The following is a 15871-nucleotide window of genomic DNA, read 5'->3' as shown; positions in this document are numbered from 1 at the left end:
AGCAAGGATATAAGCTGCCAAGAGACTTTTTAGGAGGTCTTGGTCAAAAAGAGAGCCTGGAAGAAAAGGAAGATTTAAAAGTTAGGTAGCAGCCTTGTCCTCTGTTTCTGTAAAGGGCAATAGCTCTTTGCTTGATATAGAAGGGTCTGTTCCCAGAAGAAAACATGCTAAAAAAGCCTTTCTTTAGTTCTGTGTTTCTAAAGTAAACATATAGTAGACAACACAGCAGCAGCTTACTTCAGTTGTGCAAGGAGAAAAGCTACAAAAGTCATGAAGGATTATTACAAAATTAAGTAAGATTGAATGATATTTTTTTAAATTATTATTGATGAAAGATGTTCTGAATCTTCTGCATAGTAGGTCTAAGTGGGGATTTCAACTCCAAACGTAGTGTCAAGCATTCAGCATTTTGAACTGAGTGGTGAGAGGGAGCTAGGCTGGAGTCAATTACAATATCCTTTCCAAGTCAATGGATATTTTCAATGATTACAACTATATACTTTCATTTGTTAGAATAATTTTGCTTTTTTTTTGGTACTCCTGAGTCTCTGCTGTGTTGCACAAATAGGTGTAGATCAGGACAGACCCCCGTTGTAGAATTTTCCATCTTGATCTTTAGCAGCTAAAAGCTGTTGGAGCCACCTCTGACTTTAGAAGCAAATGTCAAATAGAAAGACTTGATTTATCCATCTAATACGATGGATGAATAATTATTTTTGTCTAGTTGGGTTACAGGAGGGGAAGCCAGGTAAACAAGTAGAGATCATGGTTAATTACTTCTCTGCTGGATTTTCCTTTTTCTCTGTTAGAATACAGGTAAATTTGTAAATTCAGTCTGAAAGAGATGGTCTTTTTTATTATTTATCACTGTCAAAATATCTAGTCATGCCAACAACATAAAAAATACAACACAGAAACTCACAGATGGTTCATGTTACAAGACCAACTTTCATAGTCTTCATCTGTAAAGAGTAAAAAACTACAGAATAATACCTGTAAGTTTGTGTTTCATATTCATTTATCAGCTTCAATCATTCCACATCCTAATTATGGTCCTAGAATTTATTATCTGTGGCAGAATAATTTTCTCCTCAATTTATTTTCAATGCATTCTGCATCTTTGGCAAGATGACTCTTGATCTACAGTCTCATGTATGTAAAGAGCTGATCGCTACACAGACTACCGGCTTCTGGAATTGCCATCTTTGTATGAGAGATGGTAATTTAAATCTGTTCTTTACCAGCTAACAAGTAAAGACCAGGTACACTGGCAGTGAACATGACCATGTGCCTTGTTAAGTATGACAGAGGTGAAGTTTTGTGCATTCCTAGTGACTGCTGTCCTCGTAAGAGTCCACTTAGGACAGACTTCACACAGAGGTAGTATGACAGATAACTGAGCATATATACTAAAAGCAGAGTCTGAGAAGTCTGAAGGGATGGTTTTGGTTGAGTTTTTTAAATTTTTTTCTAGTTTTGAGTTTCAGTTAATAATACTTTAGAATAAAAAAATTTAGTACATTCAACATATCTTAAGGAACCCCATGTTTTAATCTATCATAAGTAGCTTAAAGTCGCAAAAGTATTAAAATAATAACTTTTTTTTTAAGAATTACATGAAGAGATTATGTAATGCATCACAAATTAGTGTTTGTGATAATCCATGATTGTATTGTGTGTTTCTTGTTATTGGGTTTTTAAAATGTGTATTTATTTCAAACGTTTGTGAAGAATTTTTTATATTATAAATACATTTACAAAGCAGTGTCATACTCTTTATAAATACTTAAAAAGCTTCTTATTTTGTGGTTTGAAAAATTAAGATAACAAAGTGTGACATTTATTAATATTTTAAATACAATGTGAATGACATTTTCATTTTGAAATTATTAGAAATCTTTTACTCACTCTGTGTTATATGAAGATAATTTGAAATATTGTTAGGCAGTTGAAGAATGACTTCCATTTTCTGACAGATCTAAAAATATTTACAAATGATACCATATTGAATTTTCATGTCCTTTTCCTGTGTCATTTTGAAATTACTTCTGATGCAAAGGTGATAATTTGTCTAACAGAAGCAGTCTTTTTTTACAATGATCCCAATCATTGATTCATTCAATGATAACAAAGGTTTTTGGGAGCAAACAATTCCTTGTTTAAAAGAGAAGGTGGCTTTTACAAAGTATAGATTATATGACGGTGATTTAATTCATAGCTTTTAACATAGGTTAAAAAAACCCCAAAACTTGTGTAGCTGTCATGAAGTATGAACTTGCCAACTTTTAAAACAAATTAGATTGCAAGAATTAGGAACTTGAGACCGGTCTTTAGAATGAGTGTATTGACTTCTGTGAGCACTTCCTACTACATTGAGTGGATCACTCAGTATCAGATGGAGGGACCACATGAACTGATGAAGTGTTTCACCTCCTTCCTTTTCCCAAATATTTATCTGCCCCTACTAGTTGTAAAAGACACTGGTGAATTACTCTGTAATTGTTCAGTTAATTATATTGTATTGTTATCTAGAAATTTGTTTTTAGCCTTTGCTCTCTGGGTTCTCCAAGGAAATCACTCTCGTTGAATTGTGATCAGGTAACTTCATGCTTGATCTTTATCTTAATTTATTTTTTTCCAGATTTTGGCCTGCCTTAAGAAATATAATGGAGTTTCTACTGTAATACACACATACTGAAATACACTTATCAAAAGGAAGGAATAAGTTGTTCTCCTATGTGGTGACAAAATGTTTTTTAAACTGGCTGCAGTTTAAATATCAGCTCTTATTATTTCTTTTTGCTTTCTTATTATTTCTTTTTTCTTTTTATATATAAAATACCTGAAGTCCTTTCTGTCCTTAACAATGAATTGTGAACTGTGCACACTTAAATGTTGGTTGCAAATGAAGGAGAAAACAGTCCTCAGTAGAATTACCTTTGTCTGATTGCAATCTGTATTTGTAAAGCAGAGTAAGAACAATTTTACTAGTATGCATCTCTGCAAATTCACCTGTCCCTAATTCAACTGGGGGAATAACATTGAGACAGATTTTAGTGTTTGTTACAAGCATCACATGATATTTTCTTTTTTTCCCCCAAGAAATCCTACAGGAGACTAAAAAAAAAAGGTAAAAAGTTGAAGACAAACCCAATACTAGAGTTCAAATTTAGATATACCTTTGAATTCCTTCAGGTTCTCAGTTAGATCTTTGCTTGAATGTTTTTCAAAAGCATTTCAGAATCACTTCATCTCTTCAGATGCAGTTTTCTCAAGGTGTAAGAGGATAATTCTCCATTTTCTTCTGCCTTGCACTTTGCTTTTTTCCAGATGCACCAAGTAGGTAGTGATGACTTGCAAACTAAAAATATCCACTTGAAATAGCTTGATTTATAAGCATTCTGCAGCATCAGTGTGCACCAAAGGCAGTTAAAGATGTTACAATGTAAGCAAGATCTTTAGGTTGAAATATTCCAAAAAACCTAAAGCAGTAAACATTAATCTACCACACTCCTTCCTACAGGTTACTGCAAGTTTCTATACATTAAAAGTCATCTAAAAGTTTGTTTGAAATTACATCCCATTTCACAAACATTTAGTCAAAGAACTAGCATTCTTGTATTCAAGATTCTTGTAAAAGAAAATAGCAATTTATGGAGCTCCAAGTTCCACAAGCAATGTCTACATGAAAAAAAAATTGTTACTATTTAGTTATTTTCTTTTCCTACTGTACAGAAAGGCATGATGGGCTATCCATCCACTATTTTGGTTTACAAAATGGACTTTGGACCATCTTCATTCCACTCTGGACTGGTTTTTTTTCTCTTAGAAAAGCCGTTCCCACATAGTCTCTTTTGAATATCAAAGCTAATTGAATAAAAATTAATTTCCAGACTACTCTTGAGCAAGGAATAATTTAGTTTGAGAGAAATGGCCACCTATGTACCTGTACTCATCATAATTTCGAGTGCCATGCACGAATGACTTTCACTGTCTCTCATCCCTCAAGCATTTCGTAAGTGTTAGACATGAATTCAGTGTTCTGGAAATGATGATATTAGAAGCTGGCAACACTTTTACTTCATGAGAGTTGTGTGGCTTCATTTTTGTCTCACAAGCTTGTTGCTGGTATGAGAGCCTCCTTCTAGGGATACCAAGTGAAAAACAAAATTTCTTGAAATTCTTTTATTTAAGATGAATTCTTTTTAGTATAAAGAAACAATCTTCATATGCATATTCAATGCCACTTTATCCAGAAAGCAGTTAGTTATTTTAAAGAAATGGTTGATTTTCTTGCAGTGATATTGTGGTTGATGTCTTGGTGTGTGGACTGAATAACCTGTGTGAGCTTCAACCCATTTTCTTTGGTCTGTATTTTAGCTTTAACCCATAGTGATAGTTGTACACGTAGAGGTACAACTAAATGTTTGCTCTGTTTACATGAACTAAAGAAATTAGCATCACAAATAACCAGTATTATTCCCATATATTCAGTCATGAAGTCATCTTCTCCTCTGAAGAATCAGAGTTAGGGTTCATGATGTCATGTGCATTAAGTGAAATTTATTCCCATTTATGCCATGTAGTCTGATTTCTGACTATTAGAGTTGAAAAACCTTAAAAGACCTTAAATATTTGAAATTCAGTGCTATGTTCACCCTGTTGTATCCTTAAGATACATACTTTTGGGTTCTTACTTCTGGGTTATGCATTTCTCTCATGCTATAACAGCCTTAGCCTGGAGCTAGATCCCAGTGATATATGCAGTAACACTAGGGACTCTGAAGTAAGAATTAGGGACTCTGCCTATATCTGAGGTAAATCAATATTAGTAACTTGGATTTGTGTTTTTAAACTTGGGATACAGGAGTTGGGACAGCTGAAGTCAAAACATTGTCAGTTCCTGATACATTTTTGTTTTATTTTCCTCTGCCTTTTTACCTTAGTGAGATGAGAAGATGAAGTAAAATATGCTGTGGAGGAGATGGGATAAGAGTAAAGGAGCCTGATCATTTTAGGTTTCACATAGAAAGTGATGTATCAGAATTACTGTTAGTACAGTATTGGTACAGGTGCTTTCCTTTTGCTTTCCACCAGATAGCCCTATCTGATGGAAGAAAGCTGGTGACCTCACTGATGTGTCTTCAGGCTGAAAACCATGTGTCAGGTTTTCCCTGTGAGCCATGGAGTTATTGAAATTTGTACCTGGAAAGAGACTTTGTCACCTAAAATTGTCCTCTCCAGTCTAACTTTGAGGATTAACTTAATGTTGTTTCTGCAAAGTTTTTCTGTATTGCTTTCTTTTGTGGAGGCACCTGTGCCAATCTGCTTGCCTTGTCCTGTAGCTGATGGGCACCACCGTATCAGTCACTTCTTTCCCTCCCACAAAGGTACCCATTCGCTGAGGGTTGAAGGTGTGTCCATTCTGTTGGCTGCCCATCATGTGTTCTCTCGTTGCATGCCAAACTTGCTGGTCACTGGTATTTTCTAGTCATTAATTTCTATTTAAATGCACAGCAGTACCGGAAAGAATCAACTGCAGTTGGTTTGTTGCTTAGGTTATCCAAATACCGAAGTCTGTGTTAGAAACGAATTCTCCATATGACAAATAACTAGGAAGTTGATTTTATTATATTCAGTGTGGCTTTTAAGACACATCTCCTGGGCTCAAAGAGAGCACTCTAGTTAATATTCCTAAGTGATCTAGTAGTATGTTTACAGTGCAGACTTTGCTCTCTGCATTACATTTCTGAGGCATCAGACGCCTACTAGAGCAATAGGCTCCACCATGAATGCTGATGTTTCTGAAAAACTGAAGGTCTACTTTCGTATTCTAAATGTTCTTAACAGGAAATACTTCCCACATATTTTTACTAGTTCCTGATAACTACTGAATGCAACCCTAATATACATTTGCTGAACACTTTTGTGCAGAATTATAATTAGTAAACAGAATGTTCTTACAGCCTTATTGTTCTCAATCATATCCAAAACATTTAATCTCCGTGAGTTTTTTCAGCTTTTCATTTCATAGTATCTTTTTTCAGAGTAAAGCTAAAAATAGGGAAGTTGGTTGCTTTTGAAAGGTATTCTAAGTATCAGAATGGCAAGCCCTATATGAAAAGAAAAGTGAAATTTTACCACTAAAGTTTTTGGTGAAATGGGCGAGGTATTTGACTAATGTTGCAGCAACCTAAGAAACAGATTGTCATGTTAGTTTGATGTTATACACTAGTCTAAATCCATAAAGATGAGTTGAAAAAGAATTAATTTACAGAAATTTCTTTAAAGGTAGAAATCATGAGACATCATGTATGAAAAGCCACAGAAATAATTTAGTAGGAAAGCTTATTATTGAACTATTTTATTTTTTATGATCCTTAGAATATAAGAGTATTTGCTATGCCATTTCTATATTACAGTTATTAAGGTTTCTTTCCTTTCTTTCTGATAATTAATTTCATTTCAAAGCAAGGTGTGAAATTTTATGAAAAGAAAATTTATAATATAGTATTAATCAAATGTTTGTTTGGGATTTCTTTTTTTATACTGCTTTGAGCAAACAGAATTCCCACGTGCTGTTTTGACATTTCAGTGGATTTCATACCCAGCTGTTGCACTAAAGGTATTGTAGTTATAAATTACCTGGATTACCTTTCTGGTAATCTCTGGGTTATGTCACGTATTACAGAAGTACAATAGTGAATTGTGATTCCTACATAAATTTCATTCAATGAGAACTGTACACCTGCATAATTTTCTTATTTTCAAATTTTAACAGGCAAATATGTGAATAAACAGTTTAAATATGTTGTTGCCCCTTTGAAAACATTTGATAACACTTATGGAGTTGATTATTTCTAAGTGTATAAATTCAATTTTCTACTCCAGATTAAAGAAACTAGTAAAAGCATTTATTTTCCCAGAAGAAGAGTAGTGATTAAACTTCAAATTGATTTGAAAGTGAAAGGACAGTTGCACTTTAGCCCAGCTTCAAAATACAATGTATTCATATTTTACAGATTTTTTCAAATGGATTTATTAAAAAACAAGGGGGAAAAAAGTTAAAATACAACTACCGAAACTTCTTTGGTTGCTACCTTCTGAGATCATCACAGCTACCTTTGGAATATCAGAATCTAAATTCATTGACTACACATCCATATTATAAAAAGCATATCTATATTCATTTCAAATAAAGAGTTAGCTAATCTTCAAGCATTGTTAAAGAGTGTGTAAAATTCCAGTAATACTTTTATGAAACACATTCGTATTTTCAATTTTCAGGAATATTTCTGAGGTTCATGTAATTAGGTATTAATAGATAAAACATAGTAGATTCATACTCTATATTGGGATTTTATAAGAAAAAATTGCTATGATAATTTTTAAAGGGAAATGTTGCGCCTAGTTGTGTCAATACAAGAGCTCCCTCTGATGGTGACAAGTTACTTCACATAACATTTTTTACTACATCTGAATGATGAAATAAGGTAGATGGAAGAATTCAAAACACCTGTTGTGGCTGGTGGCTTAAACATATATATTTTTAATTTTTATTTTTATTTTATTTATTAGTCCCCATACCATATCATTTGGAAAATTGAGTACCTTTTCATTTCAGCTATATTGAACATAAAAGGAATAAAGAATGAGAAAGAAAACAGAATTTATTAAGCCCATTTCAAAATGAGCATGGCTAGCTGTTGATAAAACTCTTCTGATTAACAGAAGCTGTTCAAGGGCCTTAGATTCAAATATTTTGTGCACCCCTGCAATGTTATATCCAACTGCTACTATTGTAAGAAGAGAAAACCTCACGATCTTTTTCCATTAGCTTAATTTTAGATATTGAACTATCCCTCTTCTATATTAATACGAAAGCAAATTGTTTCACTTGTTGTCTCAAAAAAACCAAAATCCAAAACAACAACAACAAAAAAGAACCCCCCCCCCCCCCCCAAAAAAAAAAAAAACTAACAAAACAGAAGGGCAGAAGTAATATCTGGAGTCCCTTTAGAAATGCCAGATGTCACCTTTGATAAATTAACTGATAAGTGTGGTCTCATCCTCTCTTCATCTCTTAGTTCTGGAGCTATTATGGAACTTATGTAAAGTTCCATAATATATATAAAGTTCCATATTCCACTCACATGGTGAAAGACAAAAAAAAAAAAGGGGAAGAACCATGACAGTGAATAAAACACTCACCATATGTAAAGAAATAAGAGAAAGAGATAGACTGAAAGAGTATTTGTATAATTTACCCCACTGTCCTGTCTCTGAGTGACAGTGATGGAAAGCTTTAAGTGCAGGAATAGGGATTTAGGTGGTACAAGCAGTGAACATTGACTGGAACAACAATTTATGATGGTTTTCTGCTAAGTTTTTTTTCTGTCTTGTCTATATTAATCAGGTTGTCATTAATATGTGCTGTCTTTTCTTTACAAAAGACATTATGAACACTTAGATTTATGAGTATGTGTAACTGCTCTGTGTTTTGATCAACTTAAGATAACGCTATTATATTTCAACTGTGTCTTCAAACAATTAAAGATCTAGTGAAAGGTACAGTAAATAACTGCACAGGGCTTCTCAGTATAATATCACTGTTACTATTTTATATTAGACATATCAGCTAGCTTTTGCATAAATCATTTATAACCAACGAAGTCTTAAAAACCTGTTAATTTAACATTTGTGATCATTTTGTCCTAGCCCTATAATTGTAATGCAGACATCTAAGAAAGGAGGCAATTGTCTGTTACAGTGTTCTCTGGTCAGAGGGAAGGACTTTCACATTTTTTCAGTTTAACTGAAAAGTTCATAGTTGATGACTTTGGGGAGCCACTTCAATAGACTAACAATAACTCGCCACAGCGGTAATAGGATGAGAAGGATGAGTCCGAGTGTTTGGATTCTAGTTCAGAAAACCTGTCAGTTGATGTGTACTTGTACTGTGCACTAGGTTATCTGGAATAGGTACTCCTTTTTTTTACTGAGATATAAATAATTTAAACTGTAATATAAACTTGGATTTAGACATATTGGGAGAAAATGGGAGAGATTAGTTAATCCTGCAACATTTTTTAAAGGCAGTAGTTTATACAAGCAGTTCCAAGTTACTTCATGCTGATTTTTTCTGTGGTTGGTACTAGAATTTATAAACCACATGATGAAGTTAGACCCATCCTGAGGTACACTAGTACCACAACTTCTCTTCCAACGAAGTTATTCAGGTTTGGTCCTATTCTAGTACTTGTTATTAATCACTACATGGGGCTTTGCAGCCAAGTATACCTATATTTATTTATATATGTACATTTATAAAAATAATATTTGTAATAAATATATTCACAGCAATGGGTACACAACACGTAAAAGCTTTGTGCATATTATTTAGTATTATTTTTTACAGTGTCTATTTAGTATATTATACAGTAAAGTTATATTTGTAAATAAGGGTCATGTCCTCTAGATTATCTGAATTGTGGGTCCTAGACAGTTTGATTTCTGGGAGAATTTTTGAATGGTGGGAAAGTTTTGAACAGGATGCCTATATTATCCCTGGTCAACACCCACATGTGCTTTCTACATAGAGGATGGACAGAGAAACCAAGGAGCTGTTCTACCTTGTCTTGATGCAAGCTTACCTTCACAATCACCCTCAGCTTGCCAATGCCCTCCTATGGACAGGACTTAGATCTACCACTCCAGAGTGCATCTCTGATTTCTGACACCATAATGAACTGAATAATTCTGTCTTCAAAGCAGGGTTAAAGTAGCTTGAGATAAAGAAGTTACTGGATTAGAAATTGAGTGGGACAGTTAAACTCTCCAAGTCTGAGAGCAGTTCAGGCTCCCAGTTCAGGCTTCAGTACAGCCCGGAATGCTTCTACTTCATGCAATGAAATATGTTGTGGAGTGTCACCTACCTAGATATCTCTGCTGCTAAGTGGCCCTGTTACTGTTTACAGCTAAACTGCAATATAGTATTTCAGTGTTTCAAAAACTGCATTCTTTAAGGAAGACGGTATGTTTTCAAGCTATTAGGAATCAGTATAATATGTAGTTGATGTAAATACATTAATAAGAGTCGACAAACAGTTATATTGGGTTAAGTGTATGACCCTATTAATATTTATCCAAACATTTTAAACAGTGTTTATTAGGTGCAATTATTAGGTGTGTTATTCCTATTAATAGAGATGTGTTATTCCTATTAAAAGATGCCACATGGCATCTTTTTAATCATTAGATATCTGTGTAGGTTGTGAGGATAATCTAAAGTAATGGCACGTTCCCTATACATAGTTTGGCATAAGAGTGAAGTGGTCTGAACAGTCTAAAGAAGAGGGGTAGAATGAAAAAAGCTCATTATGTGGTTATAAATTCTGTGTTTTAAAAATTGTTGGATTGGACCATGAAACAGTAGTTGTGTTCCACTGTAAAGACAGGACTGTTTTAAACGTTGAATATGATTCTCCTCTAAAAAGCTTACAGGATACTTTCATAGGTTTCAGGTGCACCTTTAATACTGTAACCTAGAGAAAAGGCAGTCTGATATTGTCCTCTCTTTTTTTGAAGGGGTCTTGGACTGAAAAAAAATCAAAATACCTGTTTTAACCTTTAGACTGTTTAAAACAAGAAATAAAGACCCATTTAGTACTCAGCACAATTGATACGCTGCAAAACGTGGTTTTCCCAGATAAAAGCCTTGTAAAATTACATTTTAAAAATACTGTTTTCCAAACTAGCCATTCTGAATGGTGTTAAAGAAGTAGTCTGAAGTATTTTTAGATTATTGTTGAAGCCAAAACCCAAATTTTGAATTAAAAAAACTACAGTCTAAATATACCCTACAGCAAAAATATCAAGCCACATACAGTCTGTTTTCAAAACTCAAATTAATTTTTATGAGGTGGCTGCTCTCCAAAAGCAATTTTGCAAAATTTAAATCTTAACTGAACACTTCATTTGCTCGCAGTGCTTAAACTTCAGGGGCCTGTTTCTGGTTCAGTCAACAAACTAATTGGTACTTTCATGGGCAGTTATATTTGTTACAGACTGCAAATAGGATTTGAAGGGATAAGATGTCTGGAAGGGTCTCACCCTCCAAATAGTAGATTTCCTCTGATTTTTGTTAAATTTCCACCTTTAGGTACTGTTTTAATGGAATTACAAAGCATAAAGCTAAAAATGGGTATTCAAAGTCACTAACTCTCATTGCTCGTTGCTAGCCTGATGCGTTAGCTTAAATAAGCCAATTCACTAACTGTTTTGATTTTCATTTTGATTGGTTGGTTTGGGTTTTGGGTCTTTTTATGTAATTTCCTTTTTTTTTTCCCCATTGAAAGTTTAGTGATTAAAATTTACTGAAATTTTACTACTACAGGAGAGAGAAGGTGCAACGATCTATGTATAGAAAGATAAATAATGAATGCAGTGAAGCTCATCTTTGTTTCTAAAACTTATGGAAAGAGAAGCTGCATACCTAAAGATGTTTGTTGCTATGTACTTCTCCAGCTGCAACGTCTGTGGCTTATAGCTATGGCAACAGCACTGTTCATACAGCCAGAAAGGTATAATCTTTTAAATACGGCTCATCTAAATATTTCAGAGAGCCATCAGATATTTGGATTCAAAATGTCTGAACAAATTCTTCATGCTTCACATACCAAAAACAGGTAATGACAAAAAAACACCACACAACCCAGAGAAATCAGAAAATATTCTCCAGTTTTTAGAATGCTATGGCTTATTATTACAGATTTTTTTTAATTTCTTCTCTAAATTTTTATGTATTTCTGGGGTTTTTTATGTAAGAAAATGGGAAAGTAGTTTTATCAGTTAAGTACTGTAAAAAAATGGGTTTTTTTTTTTTCTTTCACCTTGTTACAATACTGAAATAAAGATTCTTCTCTTTTAACAGGACACTGAAACACATCCTTTTTACAGTTTGGATTCTTTAGTTGGAAATAAGTCTTTTATTACCATATTCTGTCAATATAAGATCATTTTAAAAACAGCATGCTATGCATTTAAAACATAGGCTTGCAATGAAATCCATTTAGCCTTTCAGTAGAAGGAGTTTGTAGACATCACTCAGTTTTCTTATGCTAAAGTGTTCGATAGAGCCATACACTGAAATGTGAGGATATTCCATGTGTTTTTTGACAGGAATGTTCGGGTTCGTTCACTAAAATTTTAGAAGCTGTTAAATACTTTGCTACATGGGGCATCAGCCCTAAATACACAGATGAGTTAACACCTTATCCAAAGGAATCATCAATATTGAATCGTCCTGATGTTCCTGTAAAATTCACTGACAATTGCATTTTATTCCTGTGCTTGACTGTTTGCCAGGTGAAATGGAAGTAAAATATATAAAATTAAAAGATCAGTGATACTTCCATATATTTCTGTATTCAATGTGGATGTGGCTGATTTCTTTTTCATTTTCTAGGCGTTTTCTGGAAACACGAATGCAGACAGTGTCGTGTACTATAAGCTTCAGCATTCTATTAAAGCAAGATTCCTCCGTTTTGTGCCTTTGGACTGGAATCCAAATGGCAGGATTGGAATGCGCATTGAAGTGTACGGATGCACATATAGTAAGTTTATTTCTGAGTCAGCTAAATGAAATTAATCTTCATCAATGTCTTTGGCTTCCTAAATTGCATTTGAAAGTAGATTTCCAAGGCTGAATTTAATCTCAAATAAAACTGAATTAATAAGTTTATGTGCATACTACATTATTTCTACATAAGCTGTCAATATGTGATGCTTATTTTCCTGTACTTTCTGTATTGGAATGAATGGTATGCACAAAATCCAATTCCTGATTTTATGCAAACTGTTTCTTTTTTTTTTTTTGTCATAGTTGTAAAATACTTGCTGTCTATCTGAAGGCCAAATTATGCTAAATGTTTACGGTTTTAAATCTATATGGTCTAGATCCTGAGAGAGTAGGAGTACAACTAGATAGATCACAAATAAAAAATTGAAGGACACTTCCGAGTTTTTTATGTATTTATATTTTATATATTTTATGTATTTAGAATAGCTTTTGTGCCCTCAATAACTGACATAAGCCTTTGAAAGTAGATTGTGTAAGTGTCGTGGTTTTATTGATTGGCTGGACAGTGTAAATATTCCTGACATCTTCCTTCTGCAGTTTGTCATCCATGGATTTTTTTTAAAAATTCCTCTATGTAAGTTTTTTACTGTTTTTTATTCTTCACATCTTTTCTCCGTGATGAAACAGAATTTATTTTAGCAACCTCTTTAATTGCTTTTTGTGCATACTTTTATCTTTTGTTCTTTTTTTTGTTTCAGGGTTCTTTTTCAACTTCCTTATTTAAGTTACATTTTGTACGGTTGATTTCTTTTGGATGGTCTCCATATAACTGTTTTCTATTGCCATGCATTTTTATCTGACTTTATGTGCATATCAGGAAAACATTTCTCTGGCCTTTCTGCCTTAAACTTGAATTTTTGAAATTGGTAAAAGGTAATGAACTAAGGATATTGAAAATTTAACCAGGATGCAGGAGATTGGGTCACCTCAGAAATCAGGTAAATCTCCTCATCCCAGAAAACAAACATCTCATACCAGAGAAAGAGACTGAAAGGCTCACACAAAATTCCTCAGTGACAGCTGCCTTGAGACTGGGAACATGACTTATGATTCTTAGAACAATCTGAGAAAATGGCCTTGAAATTGAGTAACTGAGAAATATGATCATGATTCAACTTATCCTCAACTCTTTTAAGTTCCAGAACAACCAAAGTTTAAAAATGGAAGGTAGACAAATGAATTTATCATTCAAAGCTAAAATCTCATCTAAATCTTCTATTTGAGACCTGATTTCTGAGGTACATGATGGCAGAATAGTCTTTTTTCTCTTTAAGCTTCACTTTAAAATTCCTTGATAGTCATCAACTTTACTTCTTCACAGTCCTTCACCTTTTGCATGTGATAACATTTAAATCCTTACTCAGTTTTGCTGTCAAACATTTTCAAACTGAAGAGATCTCTTTTGACCATGCCTAAAAGTCAGATTTTATTTATCTATATTCACTATCATAATTTTCTCTTACAAGATCCATATTATGGCTCTCTTCTGTGTTATGCTTGTTGCCCACCACTGGAAAACTCTGTGAGTCTAAAGGACAAATAAAGAAAGTGTCCATGCAACTTAAAAAAGAAAACATTTAGAATAAGCAGTTATGAAATAAAGTATTTTTGTGTAGCCATTAGCTATTTTTGAGGAAGATTATGTTTTTTTCCATGTTACATACGTGGCACAGAATGTATCCTATAGACAGCTTAAAGAAGTAAATCAACTATAGTTATCTTCTAAGATTAGGATGAATTTAAAATTAATATTTACTTGATCCATTATTCACTGTAATACAGTATGTGAAGAACATGATGTCATCAAAAATATGTAATTTTTTTTAAAGTTTGTTAAGATTTTATTTGAATTAATGATAATGGGTGTTCTAGAAATGCTTTTTTTCCTATCTATAATGCTATCATTCCAAATGAATTGCAGTCTTCTTATCATCTATGTATTTTTTTTTAACATCTACTGATTACCAAGTGCCTTTACTAGGTAAATTCAGTGGTTGCCATTGAAGACAAACCAGGTGATTATAGATTTACAGTTTTAAAAATTATTTAAAAATATAAAAGCTTAATTCTTTCTCTCCAGTCTTTTTCTCCATTTATCAGGCACAATGAGGACATGCAGTTATTGTTACAGTAATTATGCCTGGCTCTTTTGAATGACTGTACTTTTCGAAGTGGGACCAGAAAAAAAAAAGTAGAAATGCCAGTAATATCTACTTTAGCTTTGATTCACATGTTTTACATGTCCCATTTTCTCATCCTTTTCTTCAGGGATCTCTCACTGCATATTAGATTTTAAGAGTAAACAACTCTCTTTTTGTTTACTGTCAAGTATGTGAACTGTGTTCTGTATTCAAGTGCAAATGCACTAATTTCATTCTTCAGTCTTACCTGTTAGAAATTACAGAACTAAAACTAAACTTGTGAGATTACAGTGTGTAGATCTCTCTACGCCGTAAAGTGATGTGAAAAATGTATGTCTCTATGTTCTAAAAAAGTCATTACTGTCTTAATGAAGTTGTACTTACAGGGAAAATTTTGACACCACTTCAAATTTGCTGTCTTCCAGTCAAATGCCTGCTCTGAATAACTTTGCCTAGTATTCTCAGAAATAGTGTTTAGCCTTTAATTATAGGCTCAGTGAGGCTTGGTAATACTCATTGTATTTTCCTGTAGGATGTAGCAGATTATTATGGGGTTTTTTTGGGGTTTTTTTGTGTTTGTTTTTTTTTTTTTTTTTTTTTTTTTTGTTTGTTCTATTTTTTGTTTTGTTTTGTTTTTTTTTTTTTATGTGCAACTTGTTTTCTACCTTTTAGATCACGGACTGTCACATTTCGATGTTTGTAAAGTGTGCATGCAGACAAGCCCTTCAATTTTTGTCTCAGCATTTATTGAGTAGAAAGGCCAAATAAGGGCAGTCAGTTATAGACCTAGATGAAATATTTAAAGAGTTCCTTTTTTTTTTTTTTTTTTTCGCTTTGAGTTCTTCTCCCTGCTCACTCTGATGTCTCTGCAATGTTTCTTAGTTTTTTTTACTCATGTTCTATAGTCATTTAAAGGAAGAAAAGGGCAGAGGCAGGCAGGCAGGCAGGCAGGCAGGAAGGAAAAAGAAAGAGAGAAAGAGAGAAAGAGAGAAAGAGAGAAGAGAGAAGAAAGAGGAGAAAGAGAGAAAGGAGAAGAGAGAGAGAGAGAGAAGAGAAAGAAAGAAAGAAAGAAAGAAAGAAAGAAAGAAAG

At 33.4% G+C, this 15871-nt stretch overlaps 1 protein-coding gene across 4 annotated transcripts in view; it reads left to right on the top strand.

Moving 5' to 3' along the window:
- Nucleotides 1–15871, top strand: part of CNTNAP4 (contactin associated protein family member 4) — a 203801-nt gene that overhangs the window by 112570 nt on the left and 75360 nt on the right. For all 4 annotated transcript variants that reach the window (XM_063179795.1, XM_063179794.1, XM_063179793.1 and 1 more), the window contains exon 4: nt 12467–12614. In XM_063179795.1, the coding sequence (XP_063035865.1) occupies nt 12467–12614 (148 nt within the window). The remainder of the gene's footprint in view (nt 1–12466; nt 12615–15871) is intronic.

Source organism: Melospiza melodia, chromosome Z (genome assembly GCF_035770615.1).
Source record: "Melospiza melodia melodia isolate bMelMel2 chromosome Z, bMelMel2.pri, whole genome shotgun sequence".
Classification (NCBI taxonomy): Eukaryota; Metazoa; Chordata; class Aves; order Passeriformes; family Passerellidae; genus Melospiza; species Melospiza melodia.
The sequence above is the reverse complement of the archived record's forward strand: the minus strand, read 5'-3'. Positions and strand labels throughout refer to the sequence as shown.